The sequence below is a fragment of the Perca flavescens genome, chromosome 20 (assembly GCF_004354835.1).
Source record: "Perca flavescens isolate YP-PL-M2 chromosome 20, PFLA_1.0, whole genome shotgun sequence".
Classification (NCBI taxonomy): domain Eukaryota; kingdom Metazoa; phylum Chordata; class Actinopteri; order Perciformes; family Percidae; genus Perca; species Perca flavescens.
This window is the reverse complement of record NC_041350.1, coordinates 14,784,805-14,798,934: the sequence shown is the minus strand read 5'-3', so window position 1 is coordinate 14,798,934 and position 14,130 is coordinate 14,784,805. Positions and strand designations below refer to the sequence as shown.

General features: G+C 40.7%; 4 protein-coding genes across 9 annotated transcripts; 1 reads left to right on the top strand and 3 right to left on the bottom strand.

Moving 5' to 3' along the window:
- Positions 1-60: 60 nt before the first annotated feature.
- gstz1 (glutathione S-transferase zeta 1) lies at positions 61-3,577 on the top strand. 3 transcript variants are annotated; one of them, XM_028565099.1, is made up of 9 exons: positions 61-89; positions 1,397-1,448; positions 1,548-1,615; positions 1,737-1,817; positions 1,912-2,037; positions 2,170-2,245; positions 2,344-2,396; positions 2,693-2,742; positions 3,381-3,577. In XM_028565099.1, the coding sequence occupies exons 4-9, from the start codon at positions 1,767-1,769 to the stop codon at positions 3,505-3,507; spliced, it is 483 nt and encodes a 160-aa protein (XP_028420900.1). In that variant the 5' UTR covers positions 61-89; positions 1,397-1,448; positions 1,548-1,615; positions 1,737-1,766; the 3' UTR covers positions 3,508-3,577. The 3 variants fall into 3 exon arrangements, with proteins under 3 accessions (XP_028420900.1, XP_028420898.1, XP_028420899.1); XM_028565097.1 differs by lacking the exon at positions 61-89 and adding an exon at positions 541-1,055; XM_028565098.1 differs by lacking the exon at positions 61-89 and adding an exon at positions 1,062-1,296.
- A 38-nt stretch (positions 3,578-3,615) lies between these two features.
- Positions 3,616-7,372, bottom strand: zgc:163014 (rab9 effector protein with kelch motifs). Of its 2 annotated transcripts, none has more exons than XM_028565091.1 (13): positions 7,187-7,372; positions 6,932-7,102; positions 6,736-6,841; positions 6,441-6,575; positions 6,248-6,364; positions 5,945-6,164; positions 5,745-5,873; positions 5,423-5,610; positions 5,125-5,321; positions 4,918-5,009; positions 4,778-4,832; positions 4,429-4,526; positions 3,616-4,250 (listed from the first exon to the last, which is right to left on the bottom strand). In XM_028565091.1, exons 1-13 carry the CDS (start codon positions 7,246-7,248, stop codon positions 4,021-4,023), a joined length of 1,800 nt encoding a protein of 599 aa, XP_028420892.1. In that variant the 5' UTR covers positions 7,249-7,372; the 3' UTR covers positions 3,616-4,020. The 2 variants fall into 2 exon arrangements, with proteins under 2 accessions (XP_028420892.1, XP_028420893.1); XM_028565092.1 differs by having other exon boundaries at positions 6,441-6,557; positions 7,187-7,371.
- Positions 7,373-8,519: 1,147 nt separating this feature from the next.
- tmed8 (transmembrane p24 trafficking protein 8) lies at positions 8,520-11,631 on the bottom strand. The gene is made up of 6 exons (XM_028566041.1): positions 11,450-11,631; positions 10,948-11,059; positions 10,718-10,811; positions 10,514-10,607; positions 10,001-10,294; positions 8,520-9,789 (listed from the first exon to the last, which is right to left on the bottom strand). Exons 2-6 carry the CDS (start codon positions 11,055-11,057, stop codon positions 9,572-9,574), a joined length of 810 nt encoding a protein of 269 aa, XP_028421842.1. The 5' UTR covers positions 11,058-11,059; positions 11,450-11,631; the 3' UTR covers positions 8,520-9,571.
- A 182-nt stretch (positions 11,632-11,813) lies between these two features.
- Positions 11,814-13,922, bottom strand: noxred1 (NADP-dependent oxidoreductase domain containing 1). 3 transcript variants are annotated; one of them, XM_028566550.1, is made up of 6 exons: positions 13,668-13,922; positions 13,358-13,539; positions 12,810-12,990; positions 12,573-12,727; positions 12,182-12,380; positions 11,814-12,088 (listed from the first exon to the last, which is right to left on the bottom strand). In XM_028566550.1, exons 1-6 carry the CDS (start codon positions 13,823-13,825, stop codon positions 11,932-11,934), a joined length of 1,032 nt encoding a protein of 343 aa, XP_028422351.1. In that variant the 5' UTR covers positions 13,826-13,922; the 3' UTR covers positions 11,814-11,931. The 3 variants fall into 3 exon arrangements, 2 of the variants coding, with proteins under 2 accessions (XP_028422351.1, XP_028422352.1); XR_003691130.1 differs by having other exon boundaries at positions 12,002-12,088; positions 12,182-12,271; XM_028566551.1 differs by having other exon boundaries at positions 12,004-12,271.
- Between the last annotated feature and the right edge of the window lie 208 nt (positions 13,923-14,130).

The window sequence follows — 14,130 nt, the reverse complement described above, 5'->3', positions numbered from 1 at the left end:
GGTGTTATATATCCAATCTGTAGTCGAGGTTTTAGATATTTCCGCCTTTAGCCGTGGAACTCGACTAGTCACTGGATAAAATCAAGGGGGTAAGCTACAAGGTACTGGCGGGAAGTTATGCAACCCGGAGATGAACGCTGGTCCGCACCATTAAAACGCCGGCTATAGCTATTAGGCTGAGTCTGAATAAAGCCTGATCCCGACTACCTCGACCACATGGGTGACACAACAATGCAATCTTAATTTGATGAATAAACTTGGTGAATCTGCTTAATGCGTTGTCCGCCAGGCTGTACATTAACAACTGTTGCCAGAGCAGCCAGCAGATGATTTTCCTCATTGGCAACTTTATCTCTTCACTTTATTAAATCCATTTTTGGTTTAGGTAACGCCCCCTCCCGATCGCAAAATTACGAATCCCATGGCCCAATTCAAACGGGATCAAAAAATAATTATTATCTCTCCATTGACTCTCGTTCATAGTTTTTCCCATGGACCGGAAGTAGAAGGGCGTAACTTCGTGGTCGAGTGGTTGGGGTTAGGCATTTCACATGGCATTTCACCCTGATTTCACCCCTTATATATATGTCAATGATTTCACCTCGGGGTTACCTTGCGTTCTCATGGACGCCTGGCCAATAAATGCTATTGAAGGGCGGGTCTTGGTCTTGGCGTGGCCATAGTGGGATTCGTATATTGCCTCCCGATCTGCTCCAGATCCGCCGGCAAATGTTTTCCACTCCATGAGCTATGCTCCGCCCTCGACGCTCGTCACAACTACTTTTCGGATTGTGCCCCGGCTGTATGGAAAGAACTCAGAAGAGCTAGCTAGTTTTATTCAGACGGAAAATGTGGTCTGTCTGATCTCCTACTTCTAGCCGAGCTTCGTCCACATTACTTTATATAGTCAACGTAGAAGAGACAGGCAGAGGGAATGTGCAGGAGGACATAATCGACGTTTCTTTGAGCAAGCCGCACAACGTATCCTAACAAATAAAAACCATAACATTATCACAGCCACAACAATGCACTTGTCCTTATTTTGCCTCGCCAAGGTAACGTTACTGCAGTAAACATTTCCGCTGTTTGCAAAGTGTATATGCACCACACAGCGAACCATATGAAAGCCAGATGTTGCTTAGTCATGGACCAAAGAGTAGGTAGGAGGGATTTTAGGAGCACATTCTATTGGCTGCTGGAAAATGATGAGACTGTTAAACTGTAGAAAACCCGTCTGTTGATTCAGTGTAGTTGAGTAAAGACTCAAGATAAGAAGTTATGGCAACTCAAACCAAGGTGAAACAGTAACTTGGACACAAGAAAAGTGATCTATGTCCAGAGAAAAGGTGATGCGTTGTCAAATGGACTGAAGGTTTTCTCTTTTGTTTTTCTATAGCCTGTTCTTCATGGATACTTCAGAAGTTCCTGCTCATGGAGGGTTCGCATTGGTAAGTCGTGCCACAGCATTTGACTAACGTACTTCGCTTTTACTTAACGTTAAAGCTATTTGATGTCAACAATTTGATTATTGACTTTCTGTGCATCAGCTTTTGCTCTCAAAGGTATTGAATATGACCAGGCTCCAGTAAATCTGATCAAAGATGGAGGTCAGCAGGTACAGTTTAGATTCACAGGATCATTATAAATGCAGAGATGGCATACTGTATAGTAAATAATTAGCATGAGGCTGTCAATGTAAAACCTGTAGTCTCACACAAGTTCTCTCTGTCCTCAAGCATACTGAACAGTACAAGGCATTAAACCCTATGCAACAAGTGCCTGCAGTTGAAATTGATGGCATCACCCTTTCTCAGTCAGTAAGTTCCCAAACTCTTTACCCATGTAATCCTATACATGACATTTTAGTTAACCAACTTGAATACTACTGAAAATGGTTTCTTGCCCACACAGCTGGCAGTGATCCAGTACATCGATGAGACCAGGCAAGGCCCTCGGCTTCTCCCAGCAGACCCAAAGAAACGTGCCCAGGTTCGGATGATAAGTGATGTCATTGCCTCTGGGATACAGCCTCTGCAGGTGAGAATAGCACAGTCCAAACTGAAAGCAGACAGTTCAAACAGGTATTGGGTTGCAAATTTATGTGCAACACGATACAAAATTACAGTCTCAGCACGTTAACTTCACAATATTAATACCTGGATTTTTCAGAATCTATACGTGATTCAGAAAATAGGAGCAGAAAAGGTGCAATGGGCTCAGCACTTCATTGATCGCGGCTTTCAAGGTAGGGGGGGGGTCTTCTCAAATATACATCTAGTTCGTTTTTCTAAGACTTCATCACTCAATTTCCTTTGCAATTTTATGTGCACCTTTCTCTTCCAGCTCTTGAGCCCATTCTGAAGCAAACAGCAGGGAAATACTGTGTAGGTGATGAGGTAAGATAAAGTAAGAGACTAATAATCCCACACTGGGGAAATTACTTTGTTACAGCAGCTCAAAAATTCAAACACAACAGAATAAGAACAATACCCATTAAATAGAAATAGAATAGAAAAAATATATTAAAGGTATTATAAGAAATAGTAACAATAGTGATATGTACACTATAAACACATTACAGACAGGTAAAATAAATATATATACAGATGAGATAAGAGGCATGACTATCATTTATGCATGACAACAGTGTGATATACAGCAGACTTTATCTGACTAATTGCTTACCTTTCAGATATCCATGGCAGACATATGTCTGGTCCCACAAGTCTACAATGCAGAGAGGTATGTAATCAGACCTTTCATAAAAACTGCAACATACAGTAAATACCACAAACACTCAATCACCCAAAGAACAAAGAAGAGAAGAACACAAATGTCATGGCATTCTGTAATTTATGGTTAAAGCATGTATGTAAAGCATAGGTCCCTCATTTTGGGCCGGATGTCCCTCACCTTCCCCTTCATTTGTGTTGGCATTCTAAACTCCAGACGATTTATGGAGGACTTTAGTCCCACATTGCCAGACCTTGCTCCTCAGATCTATGGAGGGTAAATTAAAAAAAGCTAGCTAGACTGTCAAATCTGAGTTCTCTCTCGCACAACTAAATCAATTTTAGAACGTACACGTTCCACCAAAACAAGTTCCTTCCAGAGGCACGGTCGCTCCGTCTAGCACTTAGTGCCACCCAAGAGAATTGTGATTGGTTTAAAGAAACCAGACGTTTCTCCTATCCTGGAATGTTGTGTGGACTAGCCAGACCTTCCTTTGCAGCGCTGTGGAGAGAGGTCTGGCAATACTTTTTTTTTTTTTTTTTAAAACCCTTCTTGTTTACATGAAACCACCTGAGCTACAACCAACCTGCTGAACTTTAAAAACACCCTATACAGAGGAATGATCCCTCTGTCTTTAATCTTTACAGGTTCAAAGTGGACGTCGGGCAGTATCCAACTATCAAAAGGTTAAATCAGACCTTAGTTGAGATTGAAGCTTTCAAAGTGACCAACCCATCTTGTCAGCCAGACACACCTGCTGATCTGCGTGCATAGAATAACCACTCAATAGTTTCAGACAACCATGCAACTTTGTACATTGTTAAATAAAATGCTTTGAAAATAATCATATTTTAGTGTTGTTACTTTAAAGAACAAGAAAACTTTGAGTTTGAAATATTTATTGGCATTTTAACTTTATCCATTTTACCCAGTCCAGCACTTTACCCTTAAATACATACTGATATGTGGGGACAAGGTAGAGGACATTAAGTAATGTGTAAAACATGCATATCAGAGATTTGTTATGCAAAGTGCAAAACCTCTGAGCTCACTGCTTGCCTGTCTGAAGGAAGTATGAATAGTTATTAAAAAGAGACAAAAAAAGTCAAAGCTGCAGATCACATCATGAAAAAAAGTATATAACATGTAAGACAAACAACCCAAAATAACTGTTACAGATACACACACTTGGAAGATCGTTATTTTCTGTCAGGGCAGATCACAGCCTCCTCCACGTTTTTAAAAATGATTTTAAAAAATGTTTTTCCTGAATGGATTTCTTCCCCATCACTTGTTACCAGGAATCGCCACTGTGCATTTCACTGTATCGTTGTAGAATGTACCAGAGCTGTCTGATCCACCAAACACCAGCAATGTGCAGTGGACACTGACATTTTCACCCTGTTCACGCCTCTCTGCATCCGTCAGGATGGAGGAGCTCAAGTTTATCATGCTGTGTCCTGCTCGAGGCTTGGCGCAAAGCGGAGGAGACACCACTGAGCTCCACATGTTGGTGTCTGAGAAAAAAAGCAAGAAAAAAAAAAAAAAAAAATTGATTTGGTGACACATTCAAACAGGGGGACTCAAAGTAAATTTGCATGTGTGACTCCAACCTTAAACCATTATGTGCTAAACCAGATAACACTGATATAGTCTTATTGTATTTACTATATGTGGCACAAATGATGTACTCACCAGTGTTGAACATATGTACATCCTGCAGGGCTCCAACTGCACTGCAACCTCCACTGACTAAAATCCTGTTGTCTGAAACTGGTAGAGCTGCATGAAACCTGCCCATGGACAGGCAAGCACACTTTCATGTGTACCATTATTGTTCTAAAGCCAGTTTCTACGTAATATGCAAACCACTTACTGTTATTTCATATTGAGCTAACAAAAAGTATATAATAATTTAATTCAGTCACTAGAGATGTGTTAAACCCAATTACATTCAAATAAAGTTCCCTCTGTCAAAAGGACCAAAAATATAAAAACCAGATGGCTACATCAAAAACTCAAGGTTGATTAGTTCTGTACTCACCCTCGAGGCAGCGGTGGCATGTTCCCACACTTCACAGCTGTGTACTCCATGAATCCTTCACTCAAAAAGAAAATAGATAAATATCAGTGTAAATCATGGACACAAAATTGTTGCTTAATGCAGCCACCAAGTCATCTTACCCAGATCTAGAACATTGACATCATTAAGGTAGGCAGCAGTCTGCCGTCCACCAAATATGATCAACTTCTGTGACATCAGTGTGGCTGAGTGTCTGTTTGATACAAACATTAAGCATTGGGATCAATATTTAAAAAAAAGGAAAATAAACCCATATATACACTTGTATGACTGAATTCACCTGTAGTCATTTTGAAAAGAAGACTGACCCAAATCGAGGCAGAGGTTTGTCCCCATCCACAATCGGCTGGTACCAGAGTTCAAACTCTGGGTTAAAGATGTACAGAGCATTACTGCAGGATTTATCCACAGAAGAACGGCTTGGCTTAACTCCACCGAAGACAAAAAGCTCTTTCTTATAAAAGGTTGCAGAATGATAGGCCACATTTGGAACATCGCCTTTCGCCTAAAGGGGAGTGGGTGGGGACATTATATCCTATAACTCTGCTTGAATATTTGATAAGCAATCGAAAACTACAACATGTTAGTAACTTGCAACAAACCCACGGTGACAAGCTTCCACTTCCAGGTAAGAGTGTCAAGGATGTACAGCTCGTTGTAGCGCTGACCCTCCCTCAGGCCACCATAAACATAGACCGACTTAGAGCCAGGGTCATAGGTTGCAGAGTGTCCTCGGGCACAGGGTGGTACGGGTCCAGAGGCAGAGGAGTTCATGGGGAACCAGAAGTCATTGTCTGGAAAGAAGTCAAGAAGGAAACTTAATGTGGAATAAATTAGATTTCACGGCTTCCTATTTTTGTCTTAATTCCTCCTTTGGTTGTAGTAAGCAATAAATGACCACACAAGTAATTTAACAAACTCCACTGACCCAACTCGAGCTTCCACAGCGAGTCCTTGCAGCAGTTTTGATCTGCGGTCTCCCCTCCGATGAGGATGGCTGTGTCAAAGTCACTCAGACACATCGTATGGCTGCAGCGCTTTGATGGACACACTGAAACTAAATCACAATATATCTGTCAAAACCCATTTTGTGCATTAAGATGTGACCACAGTTGTAATATTCCTGACCTTCTCTGTTCTCATTCTTTATCTGCACAGTCATTTCCTCTTTGCTGTTCATCCTGGACAGCCTCCTTTTCTTGGGGGATGAAGCCTGGTCTATGTCCTCCAGCCTCCTTTTCTTGGGGGATGAAGCCTGGTCTATGTCCTCTCCGAGAGAGTCTGTGTCCTCGGAGCTCCATGTCAGTAGGCCTATCTTACGAATAACTCTACATCTGGGCATCTTATCCTTTTAGTTGCACAGAGTATATCACAGAATAAGTCACTTACCTTACATGCAGACGTTAATATATTCTTAAGCATGACTCTTACCGTAGGCCAAATCAGGGGTTTATTATTTCCCATAGTGGAATCACTGGTGTCAGTTTTATTAACTTGAATATCAGCATAGTAAACACTATCACCCAAGTGTGAGGAGTTGAGAGTTATCTGCAAGGCAAGACAATAATGAAATGTGGCCACAAACGTAGATAACTGCAAACAACTGTAACCCTATTCACCTCACCGTTTCATTTCCAGCGCTTTGTTGTAACATGCAAGAGAGATCAGTGGCATCATGCTGGTCTGGGAACAGTAACTTCCCTCGAACGAGCGGAGTACTGCTTAAGACACTGGCTTCATCCTGTGGATGGTCACAAGTCTTTGCACGAAACAAAACAGTGACAATATGATCCGAGAAGCCCATGGAGCATGCCTTCTATCCTGGAAAGTTTAACTATAACCAATACTGGTATTGGTTATAGTTAAACTTTCCAGGATAGAAGGCATTAACTGGGGACATTTAATACAAACCCTCCTACCTCTCTACAGACTGTGAGCACAATCTTGCCATAAACTCCTCTCCTGCCTCTCTCTGCTGCCACTGTGACAATGTCAGTGTTCCAGTCACCCTCCCAGGTCAGGCACCTGATTGAGTTCAAAGTAGACTTTTTTTTTTAACCAATGTAGACTTTTTTTGTTTGTTAAAAGTAGCGAATGCTTTTTTTCGCCACATACCTGGCTTGAGCTGACAGAGTCCCAATTTTCTGGGCCGGTACTTCCGCACTGACCAGAACATCTACAGAGATTGTTGTCTCGCTGCATTTCCATTCTCCAAGACCAAAGATGACCAGGTGTTTAGGAAGAGGCAGTGGGATGTGGACGTGAAAGCAACTTCGGTTGGATTTGCTGCGGTGGGTGAGAACCGGACAACATTGAATAGTTTTAGTGTGAAAACATAATGTGTGCAGGTTCTCCAAATAAAAGGCCTACCTGATGAACTGGCGTGGAGCGTCACGCAGGGAACAAAGGACGTAAAAATTCAGCCTCCCCATGTCGTTTCAGGTCGCCTCATCAAGAAGCTTAGAGTACAAACAGTAGCAGCTAGCAAGACTTTGGTGCAATCTGGACCTCTGGTAATCACTTCTGATTGGTTGATTCGAGCTCGAGGCCGTTTTGAAAACGCACAGCTGAGACCGCAGCAGAATTAATGTATTAATTAGACTCCCAGGAACCAACACACTCAGTTTAGCCTTGGCTAAACCAGGTTTTTTTCTTCTTTTTTTGTATTTTAAGTTAAAGAATTACTGAAAGCGACCAGTTTCCTTTTTACCAGTAGATTTCTCTCAGCCTTTCATTTCTCTGAGGAAAAAACACAGATCGCAGCTATATTTGGTAAAAAACATGCTTGTAATGTTCAGTTTAAGGTTGGCTGTATCAATGGTAATTTTTGAGGCTGTGGTTAAGTTAATTTGTTTTATTAACTGATTGGTAAATGTATAAAATAAAAAATATTGTTTTAAACAAATAATTGGTGATTGAAGAAAGTTTAAAGGTCCAATTGTAATACATACTGTAATACATATTTTAATTATTTAACTATATTCAGTAATACTTTTTACTTGTCTGATAACCTTTTACATTTTGTCAGGTTCAGGCCTTCAAAGTGATTAGGGTGGTGTATTATTCTGCCTCCCTCAGGTACAGCATGTAATTCGGGTGGACAAGACACGGAAAACACCATTATATAATGCAGGACAAAACAACACCTGAAAAGGCAGTCTCAAATATGCCTTCAGAGTATAAAAAATCACATAAAAATGAGTAAAAACATGTACTAGACTTTGCTACAGCACAGGTGTAGATAATATATTCATAACTGCAATATATTCATGTACTGTCGTACTTGGAGTTATACTTGGAGTGGCATCCTAAAAGAACAATTTAAGAATATGTTTATCCTTTACTGCTTTTTAGAAATCAGTAAAATGTGAGGGGACACTAGATGTAACTGGAGTCTGCCTGGCCTTTAGGGAGAGCTGAAAAAAGAACCTGGTTTCATCAGCACCTCTGTAACAATTACATCAATCCCCTAATGCCACAATTTAATGGAAACACAGGGGACCATCCTGAAGGGCTTTTTGATCCTGGATCAGCAATGCAACAATTATGAAAGGCTGGCATGTCAGGACAGCTATTTGGGGGACTACACACAAGCTGCCTTAATGACATCTCTAAAGTGTTGCGATGTGTTCACAACTATCATCTCTACTAATCACAGTGTTCATAGGATTGATCCAATTCCCTAAATGAATCACAAAGAAAATTAAACAATCTTCTCTTTATTGTGGAATATAAATTTCAGGAACAAATGTTATCATGACTTACAGCAAAGGTACAGTACAGCAAACATGGGAAGCTTTAAACTGGTTGCTTTAAACTGTATTCGGCGTTAGTTGCCAAATCTGTTACATCTTTGGGAACATGTGCACAGGTGTGGTAGAAGCATTCATTTTAGAAACTTGATGGAACAAGGCAACAAAATCAAAGCCAAAGTATGGCCAGCGCGCCAGGGATATTCAAAAACAAACACACTAACCTTTACTTACATAGACCTGTGCACAAAATACATTTAGATGAAAAATTACAACCGCATCCTACATCCGAAACAGCAAATTAAAGAGGGGGCGGGGGTCCGAGGCAAATGTAAATATTGAATCTATATTACGTAATAGGAGCTTTATGTGATAAGGGATGGCTTTTATTTGTGTCATAAAAAGCACACTCTGGAAAACTGTTACCACTTGCTTCAGTACAGTACAGAATTTGGAATACATATAATCTCCATTATCACGCGATTAAATTTAACACAGAAAAAGAATAAGTTACGATACAAAGCAAAAGGATAAATACACGTAACAACAAAGCAACATAATCATAGGCATACACACACACACAACAAAAATTAAACTATTTCTTTAGAGCACTGCTGATTAAGCACCCGGCCTGGTGAAATATATTCTGTGCAGGTGTTCCCTGATCACTGCTACCATAGAAATGTTGAAGACAATATATGTTTTATGACTGGCACTTGACCAAAAAGCACAGTACATAAACGGGAACATGGCACATATGCAAGGCTTCTTCAGATAACTATCAGCGAGACATTGGAGCAAATGTTGCATTCAAAACTATCTGATTGTAAATCCAACATGCGGCAAAACAAGCTGATAGTGACAAAAAAAAAAAAATAGATATGCCTTTTATTTAACCTTTTTATATCATAACCATATTTTTTTTCAACTATAGAATCAAAAATAGTTTGTGGTTCTTAAGAGTAATATTCTTCTGTAAATTAAACATTCATAAATTGGCTTCTCAGGCACTGTAATAAACTCTGTAGTAAAGAGTTTTATTTCGCCATAGTGAGTAGGAGTTATCAAACTTCAGGTGGTAAGTGCCTTCACCTGGAAAATCATGGCTCCCCCCCTGGACGCATATGTGACTGTCCTGGCGGTATACGGGTAAGATTTCAGCCAAGTTGGAGTTGGTTTGAGTTTTGGAGCCCTTCTCGACATCTCCGTTACCGACGGGCCCTGCAACAGGAATCACATAAACCACAAAGTCAACACACTGGCTCTGATGTCAGCTGGAGGAAAACATATGAAAATGCAATTATGGTGTGCTTTGTACATAATGACTGGAATACATGTATGATATGCATAATTGAGAGAGCCAGTGAAAAATGTTTAAAGTGTGTGATAAATTTAGGCCACTTTACATTCGGAACTGCAAACGCAAACTGACCTTCCGGCTCCTCCTCTTCGTCTTCGTCATCACTTGACTCACTGACGTGCACAGTGATAGACCGGCTTGTGACAGGAGTCCAGTCAAAATATACGCCAAAGCCAATGTCATAACCGTCTGTAGCAAACTCCCAGCACACTTTTTTGGCCTCAGGGACAGTGGGCACGTGAACTGTCATGATGTCGCCTCGGTACACTGTCACCACGCTGTCGTCCTCGGTTTGAAGCTTTGCCTTCAGCTCCTTCAGTGCAGCAGATGTCCACGTTGTTGGGGGTTTCAGGGGCGGCATCTGGGCTGCCATCATGAGGAATAAATGGCAATGTGTTCACAAAGAGCAGAACAGCAACTCTGATCATTATTTATCTAGCTTAGATAAACCTTATTAAATTGTAGATTGTTTTTATATTTGTATTACATTGTGAACGGCTTTGCAAAAGATGTATGAAACCTCTAAATCCAAATCATAGATTAAACAAAGCAGCAGTAATTATGGCATACTCTGCAGGTCCTCACCTTTCATCTCAGTGGAGAGCTGACAGCTCCCAGCACTGTTGTTCTCCTCACCTCCTTCCCCCAGGGCCAGCTCTGCTGGAGCCTCTTCATTACCCTCAAAATGCATACACACAAGAGTGATATTATAGCAGAGATATTATATTGCAATTCCCTGATTATTGCAACTCATTGACAGCTCTTCGGACATAGTTAAATATTAAATACCTCAGAATGTTGCCCTGAATCGTCCTGGATTTCATCCATATCAGCTGGATTTTTTGATTGGGTACAGCACTGTGAAAGGTCTGTAGTCTGAAGCCTGAAGAGCAGATAGTATAGCAGCAGAAAAGGCATGACAATATTTCAACAGTGAAGACATTAGGATGCAAGTATAACTAGCAACACGTTTCCTTACAGCAGCTTTATAAGCAGCACTCTGTGCAGCGACAGCCTACCTGTCCGGCGGTCTTTTGTCGCACTGTTTGGATGTTATTCCGGGAAACGACGAGAAGGAGAGGGATGACAGCCGCGACTGGAGCTCTGATGTTGCTTCTAATCTCTCCATGGCTGTAAAGACAAGACAAACACCTCAGTCTGCGTGGCTGAAAAAGATGAAACCCCGCCCCCTTCCAACCACAGGGAGGGAGGGAGAGATGACAACACCGAAACTAGCCTCCTATTAACGCAGGCTGAATAAACTAACTAACTAAACAAACTACTGTTTGACATTAATGGGTCATATTGACCACAGTACAAACTGGCGAATTCATAGCTGAAACAATAAAAGAAAAAACATGTATATGTGAGACTTCCCTACCGAACATCATCTTCATAAACTCACATTAGCTGGGAGGCTAGCAGGGTTAGCTCACATTAGCTTACGTTATCTAGCAAGCAGAGAAAGTGCAGCCGAAGAAGCTACAGGCACACTGGGTAAAAACCATGGTACAAACTTACCAACGTCGATGTTACGCTATGACAACTCGTACGATTTCACTTTGGACGAACTCAGGCCATGGGGAAATTCGCCTCCATATCACTGCAATCATGTGACGAACCTCTGCTCTGCTGCTTGCTTCACAGAAGAAAAAAACATGGATGTGGGAAAAAAAAAAAAAACTAATTTCTGACACTTCCGCGTTTATCACAAGCGTTGACGAAAATCTGCGAATCTTAAGCATTGAGATCCTGTTCAAGAAGTTGCCGACTATTTCTGCTTATTGTGCATTTTAAAAATGTATTGTTTTTCACATTTATCATATACATATTATACATGAAATACAAAAATATTAAAAACAATATCTGCAAGTATCACAAGACACACTGTTGAGGCCCATTTATTGAAATGTAATATTGTATATATAATTTCAACACAGAATGTGCAACATAAGGAACACAATTTACGTGTGTAGTGGACATCCTTAGATAATACAGTAACTTCACATTAAAGAGTAACTGTCTAGTTTAGCTGGTGTCTCTAGCAGTGATTTGTATGCTGCAGAGATGCACTGTTGCATTGATTTGCTGCTTGATAGAAAGCACAGCAGTGGTGTATCCTTAACTTGGGCATCAGCGAGAGAAATCCAGGGAAAAGGTCTTTGTGGAAAAAAAAAAAAAAGTCCAGTTGAATCAGGGCTAGTTTAACATGACAGAAATATATCTATTCTCGGGCTATTGTGTTGCACTCACTCCTCTGTAAGAAGGGAAGATGCATATGATGCACTGATGAAACTTTGTGCGATTAATTCCACAGCGTGTGGCCATTTCTCTTTAAAGATTCTGTTGATAAGAGAGAGAGCATCACTGGATCCCAGACTGGTAGAGGTGCAGATATTTAGCAGGCTGTACAGCACTGCACACACCCAGTTCAGACCCAGATAAATACCACCTAAATATGGGAATCACAAGTCAGCTTAAACAGTTATACAGAAATACAACTTAATTAACATAAATAATGTCAAATCAAGCAATCGCAACACCAAATTTTAAATGCTGTCCTTTACAGCTTACATGACATGACAGGTTCAAATGCAAGCTCTGAGAAAGAAGTTGAAGTCTGCAATAATGAAACATGACATACTGCTCACTGTAAGAGGACACGATGCCTCTATCAGCAAAGGATATGTCAAAGCCCTGGTCAGATGAGTGCAGGACAGCCACACATCTGCAGTGTCACAAGCGACAAAGTCATACTGTGGTTTGAGAATGAAGTCATGTCCAAGAAGCTGTGCCAATCTGAAATAAAAGATAAAAGGAGAGGGATTCAGTGACTAAAAATTCAACAATGCTGTATATATGTGTATGAGTGGGGGAGTACCTGGTGACAGGCACACCAGAGATGAAGCTGTACACAAGGCAGCGCCTTGACAGGCGAGAGTGGAGATCAGCACAGACTTTGGGAAGGTGAGAGGGCAGACAGCAGAGGAACAGAATGTCTGCCCACGCTGCCAGTCTGTGATTGTCAAAGAAACACTCAACTCCTGTCTGGATAAATTCCACTGAAATATGGACAAGGCAAACACAAGGACAAGAGCTTAAATATACAAGTGTGACTTTTCAGGATAAAGGAAGTAAGGTCAAGTTGCAACTTTTGATAAATTTACTCATGTTTAATCATTAACTTATCAATATCAAAACTACTACTACTACTACTCTGAGCATATTCATGTTTTAAGAACATGGCAAACAGTTATATCTAGCATCATCAGCTGCTCCTGTTTGTGACATTAGAATTTAAGATTATTTGCATCTGAAAACACAGGCCCTTTTCACTTGCATAAGAGAAAATAGAATGCAGTTCCAGTGTCATGTATTAGTCCACACACACACAATTTAACTTTGATATGTCTTATTTTGTCAGTATACCTGCAGATTCTGGTCTTCTACTGGAGATCTTAATGTGTGATGGTTTGATGCCAGATTTTTCAAGGAGGAAGAGGAGCAGCTGTTTCCCCATATGACCCATCCCGAGTATCCCAATGCAGAGGTCACTGTCTTCTCCTGATGCCAACGAGTCTCTGTTTGCAGTGTGACTTTTGATGATACATCTGTAAATGTTAACGTGTATCAGAATACGTCAGAATGACAGTAACATAAAGTATGGTCAACGTTATTGTAAAGTGCTTTCAGGGTGTCATATGCTGTTTAAATAAACCTAACGTTACAGATATATTACCTCAGTAAGTGGACCAGTTTACAGAGGAAAGCTGCGTGCGCGCTACCGCAAAACGTCAGTCCAGCCGAGCGTGCACGAAGGTAAAGTAACTCTTTCTCATCTTCAGTCAGTCCAGTCTCAAACGAAAAACTGCTCAAATCGGCAGATACGTCCACCATCGCCTACAAATTTTAACAGGGGTCAAATTTGCAGAAAGTGGACAAGCTTCACAACACAAATTTGCCTCGTTGTCCTGTTTCCATGGTAAAAGGACAACTTCCGATTTAACGGCCTACATATTTCAAAATAAAATTCTTCGAGACAAACACGATGCGAATCAAAATAAAAACTGTAACAAATATATTTTCATCGAAATAATACCTGAAAAAGAAAATTTTGTGCCAAAATCTCCCATATCAGGCTGTGGATGTAACTGTATAGAAATGCCTACAAGTCCATTACATTCAAATGTAAAAATCATACC

Bases quoted from the DNA above. Each gene is read 5' to 3' on its own strand.
- gstz1 (XM_028565097.1), top strand. From the start codon at position 1,026: ATGCACTTGTCCTTATTTTGCCTCGCCAAG. The intron at 1,449-1,547 runs GTAAGTCGTGCC...TCTGTGCATCAG, and splicing joins CTCATGGAGGGTTCGCATTG to CTTTTGCTCTCAAAGGTATT. The intron at 1,616-1,736 runs GTACAGTTTAGA...TCTGTCCTCAAG, and splicing joins TCAAAGATGGAGGTCAGCAG to CATACTGAACAGTACAAGGC.
- zgc:163014 (XM_028565091.1), bottom strand. From the start codon at position 7,248: ATGGGGAGGCTGAATTTTTACGTCCTTTGTTCCCTGCGTGACGCTCCA. The intron at 6,576-6,735 runs GTAGGAGGGTTT...TTTCGTGCAAAG, and splicing joins TGCTCACAGTCTGTAGAGAG to ACTTGTGACCATCCACAGGA. The intron at 6,365-6,440 runs GTGAGGTGAATA...CTTGCCTTGCAG, and splicing joins AAAGCGCTGGAAATGAAACG to ATAACTCTCAACTCCTCACA.
- tmed8 (XM_028566041.1), bottom strand. From the start codon at position 11,057: ATGGAGAGATTAGAAGCAACATCAGAGCTCCAGTCGCGGCTGTCATCC. The intron at 10,295-10,513 runs GTGAGGACCTGC...TCATGATGGCAG, and splicing joins GCTCTCCACTGAGATGAAAG to CCCAGATGCCGCCCCTGAAA. The intron at 9,790-10,000 runs GTCAGTTTGCGT...TTCCTGTTGCAG, and splicing joins CGAAGAGGAGGAGCCGGAAG to GGCCCGTCGGTAACGGAGAT.
- noxred1 (XM_028566550.1), bottom strand. From the start codon at position 13,825: ATGGTGGACGTATCTGCCGATTTGAGCAGTTTTTCGTTTGAGACTGGA. The intron at 12,728-12,809 runs GTACTCCCCCAC...CTTTTATTTCAG, and splicing joins TCTGGTGTGCCTGTCACCAG to ATTGGCACAGCTTCTTGGAC. The intron at 12,381-12,572 runs GTATGTCATGTT...TCCCATATTTAG, and splicing joins GTGTCCTCTTACAGTGAGCA to GTGGTATTTATCTGGGTCTG.